At 40.7% G+C, this 15,872-nt stretch overlaps 1 protein-coding gene across 1 annotated transcript in view; it reads right to left on the bottom strand.

The window, feature by feature from the left end:
- LHFPL3 (LHFPL tetraspan subfamily member 3) overlaps nt 1–14,157 on the bottom strand; it is a 591,478-nt gene extending 577,321 nt beyond the window's left edge. Inside the window, exon 1 of the mRNA XM_054559650.1 lies at nt 13,719–14,157. Within this exon, the coding sequence (XP_054415625.1) occupies nt 13,719–14,157 (439 nt within the window). The remainder of the gene's footprint in view (nt 1–13,718) is intronic.
- Nucleotides 14,158–15,872: the final 1,715 nt, after the last annotated feature.

Raw genomic sequence — 15,872 nt, 5'->3', positions numbered from 1 at the left:
ACACTAAGTGTGGCCAAAACATTCTAAGCAGTACCACAGTAATGCTAGCATGCTGAATTAAATTGCACTATCAGTACAGTTTCAAATTTTCTACTTGGTTTGTTCACACACAGACACTTTAGTGGGTACTGGGGCCATAGCAGGGCACTGGGGCTAATGAGGGATAATTCTGGTGAGGATTAAAAAGAATGCTCTCTGAGTATAAGATGGAAAAAAGTATTGATTTAGAGAAGGGAAGTGTGCTTTTTGAAAATTTTCCTCTAAAGAACTTTCTGCACTTCAGGTTCCTAAAGAGATAAAATAGGAACCAGCTTGAGAATTTGTGTCTCCTTTGAGTGGTGTTCAGTGGATAATGCTATTTGTGGGTATAAAAGGAACTCATTCCTTTCCTTTTGTTTTATTTAAGGAAATGGAGACTGGAATATGTAGGTAGGAACTGGTAATTAAATTAGGTGCCCAGTTTTTCATTCTGATTTTGTGAAGCATTATTTGCTTATGGCTGCAGTCCATGTTCTGAGTTATCTTGAACATTATTTTTAAATTCTGAAAAGTCCCTTAAGTTTCCCAAGAAATGGGATTTCCAACCCTACTTTTTAAATTTTCAAAACAAGTTCAGGCACCTGCAGAAACACAACTACAATGCATAGTTCATGACCACCAAGACCAAAGGGCTGTTTAGAACCTTACAGTTCTGAATCCCTCAATTTCTTTTGAATTATCCAGTGACCTGCTCAAGTCATTCCCATGTGTCCATCTCCAGTCTAAGGAACAACAACCAAAATGACCTGATGGGGATGACCATGCCAATGAGTTCTCCAAAAAAGGAGGCCACTGGAAGTCACAGCAGCTTCTTCAAAGGTCAGATAGATTATAAAGAGTAATTTCAAAGCATTTTATATTAAGGCAAGGGGCTGCAGAAATATTCAGGAGGAGCTGGCTTTTCCCTTGTAGGTAAAGGAGCTTTCCCTTCTACTGTGAGTTTTCTGATAAATCCTTTTTCTTATTCTTTTTCAATCTTCATATTTTATCCTCCACCCTCCATCCTCTAGAATATCATCCTACAGGCGGTGTCAGGGAGAAAATGAGTCTGGACCTGACCCTGTAAAAGGCAAAGTTCTCAGAAGTACAAGATGACAGGGCTGGAGCTCCCTCTAGAGCCCATCCTGCCGACAATGGAGGGGTCTTCAGCAAAGTGAACTGGGGCTGGTGGATCCTGACCCATTTCCCTATCCTGCTCATCTTACTGGAGAGCCCCTTCAAAAGACTGAGAGGTCTGGAAGAGCAGAACTATTCACCATGGCCTTCAAGATGGCTCAGTGATGCTCACTGGCATCTCCAAAAACAGTGTGGTCGAACAAGCTTATTTAGTAAGTTCTCTTGTCAAAATCAGCTCCAAATAGTCACCACAAAAGGAACTTGGATGAATACGTAAAACAGAGAATGTTCATTTGCTTATTGTTTAATCCAGTAGTTTGGATCATAGTCATAGATGTAGTCATAGCAAACTTGATATTCTGATTTTATAATAAACTGATGACTTTAAAATGAAACATTTATAAGAAGCAATGTTGTTGCTGCTTTTTTACTTTCTTTAGAAAAGCTAAAGAAATACAAGGAGGAATTAACATGTTAATGAAAAATAGAACAACATAACCTTCATTTGAGCATAAATCTGAAAATTTTAAATCACTACCTTCTTTGCTTAGGAAAACAATAAAGATTCACAGATAAAGTATTGAGAAACCTAATTTTCAATGTATTATAGTTACATTTTGAATAGCAGAGGAAAATGCTATTTCTAATTTGTTCCTGATGTTATTAGAGATGGAGAATATTCAATTTTGCTTTCGATAACTGTGAAGAGGAAATAATTTGGGTAACAGCTGATAATATTTCTCTATCATTTGGAAGAACTTAGTAAGAATGACTAAATGTTCAGGTCTTAACACAATTAAAAAACTGTCTTGCCATGCATTCTTCAAAACACGGCTTCCTTTTTTTAAGTTTGTTTAGTTGCAGTTATCAAACAGTTCAAAATGATTTCCAAAATACATTCCTATTATTTTCAGTCATTACTCCAGACAAATAATATGGAAGAGCTAGTTCTGTTAACACAAAATTAAACTCTTAACTGAACCTGGTGTTTTGTTAATAATGCATACAATTCATTATAAGGATCACAATAGCATTTTTATAACACCATGCAGTTTACTAAAAATACTTGCAAACATTTTCTAAATCTCAAAACAAAGTAGGTCCAGCATACACAAATTGCGCCACTCAATTGCCTTCATTAGGTAGTACATCGTAAGTTCAGTTTTTCTGTTTACTAAATTTTGTAAACACCAACCATTCCTCTGGCCCTGATCTCTTTAGTAGTAGTAGGAGTAGTAACAGTAATCATAGCTAACATTTTTTTGAGTGCTTACTATGTTCTAGGTACAATTTTAAGTGTTTTATGTGCATTAATTCAATAATCATAAGAATGAAGAAAATATATTTTATTTAAAGTTTCATTAGACTGAGAAAATTTAACTTTAGATGCCTACTCGTCTTTCTAGTTTTCCTTTATTTTCTTTCTGCTTTAATTTCACTCTATCCTTGATGGTTTGCCTAACATTTACTTTCTTGGTAAATACACAGCAACATTTGGTTAGCAGATGTTATTTTTTAAATGTCTATAACTTGCACTCTCTTTTTTAAAAAAAATCTGGAATAGAATTGTACAAGCCTTAGAAAAATTAAGTCAAGAAAATGAAAAGCCAAAAATAGATGACTTACCCAAAGTCATCCAGCCAATAAGATGACAGGTCAAGATGCAAATATTGACCACACGCTAGCTTCCCTTCCTCACCCTGATCCCCCCAGAAACTGCTCAAGTCTATTATTACTTTCTCTGGAACTGTGTCTGTACCTTAGCAACTCTGTCCATCTTTACCACCACCATCAATAAGCAAATCTATTAAGAAAATTTCTGCATTTAATTGAGGGCAAGAATGGATGACATAGAGCCAGTAATGTGGATGTTGCTCTAGTCCTGTAGGAATTCACAGTCTAAGATTAATGGCAATAATCTCAGAGGTGTAACCAAGGGGACATTAGGGGAAAAGAACCACCGCAGACTCTAGGTTAGAGAAATGAAAAGGATGGTATGACGGCTACCTAAGTATGCTTGAAGAGGAAATTCTGGTAAATACACAGATAATTATTTCCCCTGCAAAGAGCAGCTCCTTCCTTGCATGATGATACAGAATGGTGAAAATGCATATTGAAAACTTACACTAAACAAATGGACGTTACATTGGGAGGCAAAAGAAAGTGGTAGAAATGGAACTGCAGTGGGAATCAGATGCGTGTTGATCTCAATTTTTCCAAGGTATTCTTTTGGCAAGACTCTGAATCTCTCTCAGACTTAGTGGAAATATGCTGTAGGCCAGGGAAAGAGTCTGATTTTGGCTCAAACCACCTATTGTCTTCATGACCTTGAACAAGTTCTTTTGAGTAATTTTTTAAGCCTCAATTTCTTCATCTGCAAAATGGGCATAACACGAACCTTGTAGGATTGTTATGAGGGTTAAACTAAAGGTTTTGCAAGTGGTAGTTGCTCAATAGTTAGTATTTATCATTATTATTTCTTTTCTTTTTTTTTTGAGACGGAGTTTCGCTCTTGTTGCCCAGGGTGAAGTGCAATGGCAACATTTCAGCTCACTGCAACGTCTGCCTCCTGGGTTCAAGCGATTCTCCTATCTCGGCCTCCCGAGTAGCTGGGATTACAGGCACTCGCCATCACACCTGACTAATTTTCGTATTTTTAGTAGAGACGGGGTTTCACCATGTTGGTCAGGCCGGTCTTGAATGCCTGACCTCAGGCGATCCACCCACCTCGGCCTCCCAAAGTGCTGAGATTACAGGCGTGAGCCACCATGCCTGGCCATTATTATTTCTTAATCGAGAAAATGAGAAGATTATGTTAAGTGATTTCTAATATCTGTCCAACATTCAAAAGCCTATGAGTCTATATCCACTTGACACAAGGTTAAATACTTTTGTTAAATGGCTTTTAAGCTATATTGTTTCTCAGAGGTGGGCCATGTCATTTTTTACAGCACAAAGGGTCAATCAGATCACATCTAGAAAATCAGTCTAATTTTCAATCAACCTACAGTTTAATTGGGGATAATACATTAGCAATAAAAGTCATACATGGAGGTGAGAAAATAAAACCAAAGGAAAAAAGTCTCAAATTGCTTAGGTTAAGTATATTTTATCTAATCTATCTTCTAATACAAAATTAGCTATGAATAACTTGAATAAATCTTTAAAATTTTCCAAAGGAGAGATGATTATTTTCCTAAATTCACACTAAATCATCTTTGCTCTGGAATAGTATTGTTCAAACATTGTGACTACAGCCTACAGTAATACATTTTATGTTGCAACCTAGTCCACACACACATATGTGTGTAAGTATGTAAATATTTTTAGAAAATAAAGGTTTTGGCTGGGCGCAGTGGCTCACGCCTGTAATCCCAGCACTTTGGGAGGCCGAGGTGGGCAGATCACGAGGTCAGGAGATCGAGACCATCCTGGCTAATATGGTCTCTACTAAAATACAAAAAAATTAGTCGGCCATGGTGGCGGGCGAATGTAGTCCCAGCTACTCAGGAGGCTAAGGCAGGAGAATGAGGAGAATGGTGTGAACCCAGAAGGCAGAGCTTGCAGTGGGCTGAGATCACGCCACTGCACTCCAGCCTGGGAGACAGAGCGAGACTCCATCTCAAAAAAAAAAAAAAAAAAAGAAAAAGGAAAATAAAGGTATCATAAGACCCTTTTTATATGCCTTGCATTCGTATTTTCTACTCTCTTTTAATCCAAGTTCTAATGTTGATTATCTACGAACTGATATCACGACCATTAAAAGGTCATCAACCATGATTTTTAAAACACTACAGTAGAGCATTCCTTTCTCTATGAAGGTTTTTATAACATACCAAGTGGTCAGTACTATGTTTTGTCCAGTCAACTGGTTAAAATGTAGCTATTCAGTTAACTCATATTTGGTATCACACAGATCCACAATATCGCCGGCTATTAATCATTTGAATTTTAGATGAATTCAATTAGTCTAGTTTGTAATTATACAGGTTCTTAAAATGTTCTGTAAATGTATTTACCCAAATGTTCACTGTAAGTTCTCTTTTCCCATTAAAGGCATTATATTACAGAAATCAATTTAAACTCACAATTTATAACTAGGTTTTCAAAGAGAAACTATAGAAATGCTTTTCATCAAATTTTACAATGACCTATTCTTTCTTAGGTTGCCTTATTTTAATCTTTCTCCTTATTTCCACCTGCCATACATCTAGTATCTCTCCCTTTAAATAGCTTGATTTTAGAGTCTATTATAAATTATAATCTATTTATATATAATAGAATCTATTATAATTCCCTGACTGGGGGTGAAGCCATAATTTTTCTTTCTTAAAAACTGGGATTTGCACACAGCTCTGCACCACATGACATATTGTAGCTCTCTGCTTGTCCTGTGCCAATACATTTTTAAGCCATTGATGATATCAAATTCAATAGGCATTTGATGTTATGAAATTCCACAGGCTTTCCAACCTTGAATTTCATCGTCTCTTTACTAGTCACACTTCATTTATTTTTGGTGTCACTATTCTATATCTCTGCTATTCTTCACAGCTGGATTTGTTTGCCTGTTTTTTTTGTTGTTGTTGTTGTTTGTTTTAATACTGAGCCTTCTGTCAATGATAATACACATTTCCCATTTTGATTGTGCAGCACCTCACTTTTGATCTTCACTGAAACCAACTAAGAGCCATGCAGAAAACATTCCCTCCAGACTATTTCCAGAAGGAGTCTACAAACACTTAAAAAAAAGGGCCTGTGATGCATTCTGTACTAAAGCTAAAGTTGAATCCCCTTCAAAATCCTATCTGCCATTGTTCTCTAACAGGGCAAAGAGAACTCCCTTGATTATTTAGGTTGTGCATGTCTGCTTCTGAGTTAGGGCCTCTTTTCAGATCTACAACTATTTTTCATTTATCCCATTATTTTTCACTGCCCTTCCACTAGCCCTTTCATTGATAAGTCATGATCTTAAAATTTCCTGCAATTAGAAGATCAACTTCACTCAGACAATCATTTAGGATCTTTCTTCCTGTTGAGCACACATAGCAGCCCTCCCCTGCTGCAGCCCTTGGTTTCATTAGGGTGGGGAAGGTATCAGAACTCAAGTATGGCAATTTTGTACCAGCAACTCTATTTCCAAAAGATTTTCTTTCTTCTTTCATTCTAGCCAATAGTAGTCAGATATGGTTCATGTCTACATTGGTCGAAAAATTATTTATCTTCCCCTTGCAAGCCCCTTATTTTTCTTTCTTTTTTTTTTTTTTTTTTTTTTTTAGCAAAAAAGGTGAGAAATGCACTCACTCAAGATTATAGTTAGGACAATTTAAACTATGAATAGTACCAGGACCTCGTGCAGTGGGAGTATCATAGAACTGTAGCCATAATTTGAGTGCTTATGTCTTTAATTATGATATTAATTATGTAAACATCTAGGATGCTGAGGGAGATTATTTCTATTTTTCAAATGCCTCAGTGACTTTTTATGAGAGCATTATGTTTAAGTCATCAAATAACTTATCTACTATTTGCTATATGAAGTAGCCTCTTACTTTCCATCATTATTACTATCTTCTTTTTATTATTAAGAATAAAGGTCAGCTCTTTGGCCTTTCCTCATATCAAATAAAAATTCCAGTTGACTCATTATGATAAGGAAAATTCACATTAATTAAAGCTGGTGCTGACCCCCAAAGTTCAAATACATTATGGAAATTACACTTTAAAACTAGTCCAGTTACCATGAGATTAAGCCCTCAAAGTAGAATTCTTCTAGAGCGTTATTTGCTTCATGCCAATGTGATCCAAAATTCTCTCTACTCCTCTCCCCGTAGTTTATCTCCTGATACCACACACAGAAGTGCACTGAGCCACATACTGGAACTCTAGCTATATGCTCTTCTGTTTCTTTTTTTTTTTTTTTTAATTTTACTCGCTTTGAAAGATTTCTGAGGTATGTACATACAGTGCAATATACTAGCCTGGCCATCTGGATTCTCTTTCCTGAGTGGTAGCAACATGCCAAACAAAAATTACCAAATAAGTGTTTTCACCTTAAGCCTCTGTTACCACATTCTGGTTAGACTTTTATTATATTATTTACTGACAGAAGTGTAGAAGTACTTTATTATATTTTTACAGTGGGAAACTTGTTGATTGTGCAGCCTTGCACCAAGAAAAAAATTCCTAACAATATATTGTATGGGTTATATGGAACCGGTTATTTTTCACAGATGTTTGCTTAAAATCTCACTTTTATAAAAACTGTTTGGACATCACATTAATATATTTTCTAACATCTCTTCAATTGTCACATTTCTTGTCACATTACATATAAGGGAAATGTTTCTAAATTATTCCAGATCACTTTCTTGTAGGTTCGTCTTGGTAAATAAAAAATTATTTTAAGTGAAATATGTTGTTAGAAAACAAAAACTGCCCTCACCGGCAGTATGTATCCTTTCCTCTACACATGGGAGAAGATTTGAAATGCTCTGATAGAAGAAAAGCCTCTCTTTAGGGTCACTCCATGGCACTGAACTCAGGATGCATAAGCAGCATTTTGGGGCAAGAGCTCACTTTTTCATACTGCTCAGCACTAGCCAAAGAGTAAGGACAGATGATTGTCCTGAACACTGAGTCTACACCTGAGTACATCCCAGTTCTGTCCCCTCTTCAGAGCACCCCATCGGAGCTCAACACATTCAGAATCACTCTGTCAGAGAGGGCTTGGCCGGCTCCATGGGAGTCCAAGAAGAGCACATCTGCACTGATGCCCAGGAAGAAGTGGGAAAGCCTGGAAAGACAGGAAACGTCTTTTCTTGTCTTTATTGCTCCTGAAGGTACATAAGGAAATCCAACCTAGAACAAGTCCCTGCCCTTTCTGAAAGAAAATGCAATCTCTTGATTTTTACATAAAGCCTCCATTTTGGATGATATGGGGTTTTTAAATGAGAAAATAAATGGTAAGGGAAAATTTGCTGAAGCCTGAGATATGATTATCTCCCAATGCTGTAATAAAGATCATTACCTACACATCAGAAAGCCTCTGTTTGGGAAAAACCTCATCACAAATTAGGGTGTCAAGTCACAACCACTGTCATCAAAGAACAAGGACTAGTTCTTTCAGTGTGGTCACTACTAGTGATGCCACACACCACTGAGAAATGAGTATCACGGCTTTCAAAGTACACAGCATTCACTTCTCGCCACAACATATGGGAAATTTATTTTATTTTTTTTGAGATGGAGTCTCACTCTGCTGCCCAGTCTAGAGTGCAGTGGCATGATCTCGGCTCAGTGTAACCTCCACCTCGTGGGTTCAAGTGATTTGCCTGCCTCAGCCTTCTGAGTAGCTGGGATTACAGGTGTACGCCACCATACCTGGCTAGTTTTTGTATTTTCAGTAGAGACAAGGTTTCACCAGGTTGGCGAGGCTAGTCTCGAACTCCTGACCTCAGGTGATCTGCCCGCCTTGGCCTCCCAAAGTGCTGGGATTACAGGTGTGAGCCACTGCACCCAGCCCAACATATGGGAAATTTAAAGTCCTTTTTCCTTTCATTCTTCACCTGATTATTCATTATTTTTCAATTTATTAACTCAATAAAAAATTATTGAATACCTACTATGTGCCAGATATACACATACTACTATATGCCAGGATATAGTAATAATAGCAAGACAACAACAGCAACAATACCCAACACTCACAGAGGGCCTACTTACTGTAAACCAGACAGTAACTAATACATTAGCTCATTTAGTTTTTGCAACAGTCTCCTGACAGGTACAATTATATGCATATTTGCAGATGAGCAACTAAAGCATAGGAAGATTAATTCCGCAGGTCACACAGTCCATAAGTGTCACAGCCAGGCTTCAAACCCACATCTTTTAACTCCAGTTTCCATGCTTTTGACCTCTATGCTGTATAAAGAAAAACAGGCAAGGCCTTATGGAACTTTCAATGTACTGGAGAAGACAGAAATTAAATAAACATGGAAATGTGCTGTAATTTCAAATGCTAATGAGATCTATAAGAAAACAGGAGGGTGCCACAAGATAGGATGGTATAAGATTTCAAAGGCTCTTCTTGCAGGCTAAGAAATATAGTGATTACCTTTGGTGACTCTCATCTCACCTAAACGACAAAGTTATAAAATTTAAGAAAGCAAGCGGGATAAAAAGAATTTGGCAGAACTAAATCTAGGAGGCTAGGGGTAACAGACTAAACAATTCACCCCTTACCCCCTGCCATAAAGCCTTGTCATGTTGGTGGCCCTTCTTGCTGGTACACTCAGAATGATACAGATGAGGAATCTGGGGAGTACAACCCATTCTGTCCTCACCTCTCCTTAATAAGAAAATCCAATCTGGATCAGGTGTCCCATCTCCACAGATGAAAGCAAGTATCTTTCCACATCTGTTGGCTTTGACCAAGAAATGCACGACCGATCTCTACAAAACCTTAAATTCCACTGAATACTTCAGCTTATAAAAAGAAAAAGAAAACAAAAGATTTCTTTGGCTTAATATGGTGAACACATGGGCTTCTGGAAACAACTGAAGGTATGGCTTATAGTCACTAGAACAAACAAAGTGTGGTTTATAAAATGTGGTTATTAGTAGACTCAGAAACCAACTGAAATATTGACTTAAAGAGAACAAGAACATAGAAGCAGAAAATAAGGTTCCCAGGGGAAGAAAATTCCCTTTCTATCCTGATTTTTTTTTAAAATCTGGACTTTATTACCCTGCTTGACCAATTACAAATCTACTCCTTTCCTTTTAGTGTCAGAGAAATTACCCAGAAAGAAGAAAAGCCTCTTTTTTTTTCCTTCTGAAGAAATTGCCTTTCTACAGATTTAGGAAAGTTTTATATCTCTTATTATCATTATTTTATATATTATTTTTATGTCTCCAGTTTTTATATAAGACATGGTCTCTACATACAGGATTACATCCAAAGATAGTATGATATATTAGCTCCTAATTCTGTGCTTCCTAGTTTCATGCTACTGTGTTTGGTAAAGACTTAGAGTGAGGAGGGAGAGGGTAAGGTGTTCATAACAGCACGATAATTAAATGTGCTTCACACACCTAGATGAATGAGCAACATCATTTTCAGGTCCAATAAATAAATTAATTTTTCTGGTTCATCGTTCAGAATCATAAAAATAATAATTTTTTATATTGTAATATCATAAGAAGTCTCCTGTTTCATCATCTTAAAGTATCACTTGAAATAGGATTTTGGCTGGGTGCGGTGGCTCACACCTGTAATCCCAGCACTTTGGGAGGCCATGGCAGGTGGATTACTTGAGGTGAGGAGTTCCAGACCAGCCTGGCCAACATGGTGAAACCTTGTCTCTATTAAAAATACAAAAAATTAGCCTGGTGTGGTGGCACACGCCTGTAGCCCTAGCTACTCAAGAGGCTGAAACAGGAGAATCACTTGAACTCAGGAGGTAGAGGTTTCAGTGTGCCGAGATTGCACCACTGCACTCCAGCCTGGGTGACAGAGCGAGACTCCATCTCAAAAAAAAAAAAAAAGAAATAGGATTTTATATTCTACTTGACTACATATAGGATGTTAGTATATTAAAAATGCTTAGATAACTAAATACACAAGTGAATAGTTTGATTTCCAATGAGGGATAAACAGTCTCTAATAAGCAAATAGTACATTAAGCTCTCATCTTTCATATTTAGCAAATTACACTTGAGATTAGCCTAGGTACTGGTAAACAATAGGTAGGAGAAGGCTACTTAACATTAAAGAGGAATAGTCTAAAGGCTAAACTTTCTTTTTCTTTTTCTTTTTTTTTTTTTTTGAGATGGGGTCTCGCTCTGTTTCCCAGGCTAGAGTGCAGTGGTGCAATCTTGGCTCACTGCAGCTTCTGCCTCCCAAGCTCAAGAGATTCTCCTGCCTCAGCCTCCCAAGTAGCTGGGATTACAGGCACCCACCACCACACCTGGCTAATTTTTGTATTTTTAGTAGAGATGGAGTTTCACCATGTTGGCCAGGCTGGTTTTGAACTCCTGACCTCAAATGATCCACCCACCTCAGCCTTTCAAAGTGCTAAGATTACAGGCATGAGCCAGTGCACCCGGCCTAGACTAAACTTTCAAAGTAACTTACAATAGATTATATTAAATTTTTTGTTAGTATAATGAGACTTAATCTTTTTAGAAAAACCCTGAAAACCATGTTAAATGTAACATTCTTTAGAAATATCTTCTATATGTTATTCCTTAAAAATCTGTGAATGAGTGACAGATTCTTATTTGACCTGTCATCAGAATCCATTTTTCTTTTATTAATATACTTCACTAATGAACAAAATCATGTCCTACAGTTTACCTAGAAATAAAACACCAAATAATTGCAAATAAAGGTTTTAAAAAGTATGTCACTTAAGGATCTGGACTGCTCCAAAATGAAGTAAATGTGCTTACATCTTTAGTACAAAAACTATCCCCACATTTTACATGACATGGAAAACAGGATAAACATTGATGTCAAATGCCTGAGAACAACATTATATTTCACTGCTCCAGGACAGACAATTTTTGTGTGCTCTATTCCAGAAAAAGAAAAGGAAAAAAACGAAACAAAAAAAAAAACTTGTAATGGTTGAAGTTTGTATTAACTTCAAAGCTGGTATTTCTTTCTCAAACATCATTTTCTTTCTGTCCTTTAAAAAAGCGGGGGGATTAGAGTATGAAACCTCATAAAAATCAAACATTGACGAATATGTTGTTGAGAAAGCACCTGCAAAGTATTTTCAGACCTTTTAAAAACGATGTAATTTGAATCACCTGTCTAAATAGGTCATTTAACTTAGAAAAATTAAAATTAGCTGTGCAGGGTCAATTCTTTTTCTACAGCATCTGCATCTTGTGTGTCCTCTTCAAAGTCAAACCAGAGCTAAGTGTCAAGAACAGCCATAACACATGAATTTATTCCAAATCTTACAGTTATTCTGCTTGAAATGGCCATAAAAGTTATATGTTATTATATATAAAAACATAGAGTGAGGAGTTGCTAGAAAAAGTTGGGGATGGGGGTGCAGAAGGAGACGCAGAACTCACCTTTCAGGAGATAATGGTATGTGTAAAGGAGGGAGTCTCTATTGGTGCTCATTTCTTGCTTTTCACATACACACTTTTACAATACATGGCAAATCAAAATCAGGCGAGCCAAAACACAAAATAAATACTTTCACATAAGTATAGTCTCCCACAAGCTTCTCTTTCGTTATCAAACTAGCAATATAGGACTATGAACCTTAACGCTATTGTCCAGCACCTTTAAGTATCTACTCACCCTACAACACTCTGGTAAACTCAGGGATTGAATCCCTCTCCCCAGAAAACCTTCCCAGGAATAGAATAAACGACAACATCTCGAAACATCTTTAAAATGAGAACAGTAAAATAAAACGCAAATGAAAAGTTTAGCTGCCTAAGATATTCAGTGTCCTTCTACAACCAGACCATCCATAAAATCAAAAGGACCTCAACAATGTTGGAACAGAAATATGTCAGGACCACTGGACCCTTGACTTCAGAAGGGAGGGCATCCAAGCTGGCTGGCGGAGAGGCAATCGGCATCAGGGGAAGTACAGTAAGGAGTCAGTTTTGTTTCAGGACTCTTCAAAGCCACCAGGAAATGTACCCCATCCTTTCTGGGTTAAAAGTAACTTTGATGCACAGAAAAAAAGTACTTTCATATCCTCCAGCTAGCAACAATTTATCATCCACAGGCAAAGAGTGATCGGAGATGCTAATGAAACATTCTCCTCTCTGCCCACTTCCCAAAAATGAGATCTTGAAGAATCTTGATTTACTAAAGACTTCTCTCTGTTTAAAGATGAAATGGAAGGACCTTTGCACGGACAAAGAGGCAAACTGAAGACTTGACATTGAGGAATTGCGAAAGAATGTTCTAAGCTACATTCTTCTTACAAGGGGAAACCCAAAACAGAATTAAGATCTCTTCACCTCCAGATGGAGGAGTAAACATATTTAACTGCCCGAGATGGAAAGAAACAGTATCACTCCAGCCACCGCCCCCCGCCCCCTTTCCCAGGATCAATGACAGAAATAGTCCCAGCAGCGAGGGGCAGGGCAGGCTGGCTGCTCCTTCCACTACGACCTCTCCAAATCCGCTTTTCACTTCGCCCTGTCAGTCCCTCCTTAGTCCCTCAGCACGGATCCCCGGCCCCATCTCTCTAAGCGGCCACTTCTCCGCCCACCATCCTTAGTTCTGAGCGGACTCGGCCCCACAACCGCCCTGCCTCCGGCGCGTCCCTCTGGGTGGGCGTCCCCCACACTTGGGAGGCTCACGAAAGCCCCGGGACGAGGCGCCAGCGCCGGGGCTGGGGAACCCCGGGGGTTCCGGCCTCGCTGGGCTCCCGCCCCCCGCACCTCGACGCCTGAGCGGATTAGGCGGCTAGGCTCGCAGCGGCGCGCACAGCCCCCGTCCCTCCCACTCTGGCCCCTCCCCGGCTCGGGCGCCCCGGGGTCCTCCGCCTCCGCGGAGGTGAGCGCGCACTCACCGGAGGTGAGCTGCATCCAGGCACATATCTTGTACACAGTGGCCGTGTTGCAGAAGAAGAAGAGGGTAAAGCAAACGATGCAGGCAATGATGAGCATCATGGAGAGGCCGATAAAGAAGGAGGCGGCTTTGAAGGCGCCCGAGGGCAGCGTGGAGAAGTCCGTGAAGCTGCCCCTGCAGGTCAGCTCCCGGGAGAAGCCGTTGCCGATGCAGTAGTGGAAGAGCCCGAAATAGCCGGCTTGCGGGGTGTCCACGCCGTCGCCTATCCAGTAGGGCTGGATGAAGCACACCACGTTGACGATGGCAAAGCAGATGGTGAAGATGGCCCACAGCACGCCGATGGCCCGCGAGTTCCGCACATAGTTGGTGTGGTACAGCTTGGCAGCCTCCTGAGCCGGGAGCATCGCGGCGGCGGCGGCAGCGGCGGCGGCTCCGGGCATTCTCCTCCTCCTCCTCCTCCTCCTCCTCCTCCTGGTCCTCCGCTTCCCCCCGCCTCTCCGCGCGCAGGAGACACACTCACGGAGCCTCGCGCGGTGCAACTCCCCTGCCTCCGCCTCAGCCCAGCAGCACCAGTTTCAGAGTCTGCATCCTCGCTCCCGGAAGGAGGGCGGGGGAGCGCGGAGCACCCCTCCGGCTCGCCTGGCACAGCCTCCCGGCTCCCCTCCCTCCCTCCCTCCTGGCCCGGGCTCCGGCCCTCCTCACCACCCTCCACCCCTCTTCCCGCCGCCGCCGCTGCAGCTGCTGCAGCTGAAGGCGGCAAATCCCTCGTGGAGCACCGCGGCGCGCAAGCCCGGGGCGCCCCCCGCTCTGCTTCCCGCCTCCCTCCCCGCTGCCCGGCCCGCGCTGCCAGTGCCCAGGGGCGCAGAGGACAGTGGCGACCCCGGAACGCCCATCAAGGGGTGGACACGAGCCAGAGAAGTGGGCCTGGATTAGGAGGGCGAGGGTAGTCTAAGAAGGTGGCAGGAGCACCCACAGGGATCCTAGAGGCAACCCCAGGATCCTGGTGGGTGTGAGAGGCCGGGCTCGAGAGTCTGATTCAGCGAGCATTTCATCACCGCACAGCAACGTGCTTCGACCTCTGCATCTTTGCAGAGGCACGAGGGGCAGCGCGGCAATTGCAGGCAAGAGACGCCAAGGCAGAGGAGGCATACAGCCCCCAAGAGTCTTTCTTGTTACCACAGAACTGCCCCTGGCTAACTCCTCGGTTGCCTTCAGGTCCACAGGTGGAGATAGAAGTTGCGCAGGAACCTGGCAGACAATAATGTAAAAGACAAACCCCAAGGGTGGTCTCACATCAAACACAGCTGAGCTTGCGTCCTCTTTGCGTTTTTCCCCCAAGCAGCCAGCTGAACTGTAGCCAGTGGATGCCCCATACTTTCCTTTAGGTCGTTTCCCCGATAATTCCTTCCATAGATTGGGCCTGTGTGTGCTTGGAAGGGACTGTGTCACAGAATTTTATAGTTTGTTTGAAAACAGGGTAGTTCGGCCGGTGTTACACTTATTATACAAATATTGACAGCTACTCTGTGCCCAGGCGCTGAGCTGGGTGGTAAGGGTACAAAAAACACAGCAGATGGTTAATTGTCCAGGAACTTCCATCTTCCCCCCTACAACCCAAAGCTAACCAGAGAGCTGTTTTCAGGCTAATTTATCCCGAAATTACCACTATAGAATTCCTTACATTTTCACATGGCATTGCTGTTGTACACCTGCCCTTCGTGCTGTTTCCTTAGCTTATGTTTTCCCTTTTAACAGTCTTTCTATTGCTCTTTTAACAGTTTCTACTTTTCAAACTGCATTTCCCTATTTCCTTTGTTTTTTTTTTTTGTTTCCTTCTGATTCTGATATAAAGAAACATTGAACTGCCTCCCACCCCCAGCCATGAAACCAGAATGTTTAATTGTAGGAGTGGATTTTGGTGAGAAATCACTTTGAACCATATGATCACACAATTTTCTGAGCATTTCTATCAGAGAGAATTGTGATAGAATTGGACCCTAAGTCTATACCTAATTGGCTATATCAGTGGCTATTCTATGGTAGAAGGGCCATACCCTAAGTGATGAAAATTATGCTTTTCATTTGACAGTCTGAAGATTTGAGATTCTATGAAGAGGGTGGGGGAGAAATAGGAATGGGGTGTGAGACACGTAAG

The sequence above is a fragment of the Pongo abelii genome, chromosome 6, assembly GCF_028885655.2.
Source record: "Pongo abelii isolate AG06213 chromosome 6, NHGRI_mPonAbe1-v2.0_pri, whole genome shotgun sequence".
Classification (NCBI taxonomy): Eukaryota; Metazoa; Chordata; class Mammalia; order Primates; family Hominidae; genus Pongo; species Pongo abelii.
Note: the sequence above shows the minus strand (reverse complement) of the source record. Positions and strands in the feature narration are given on the sequence as shown.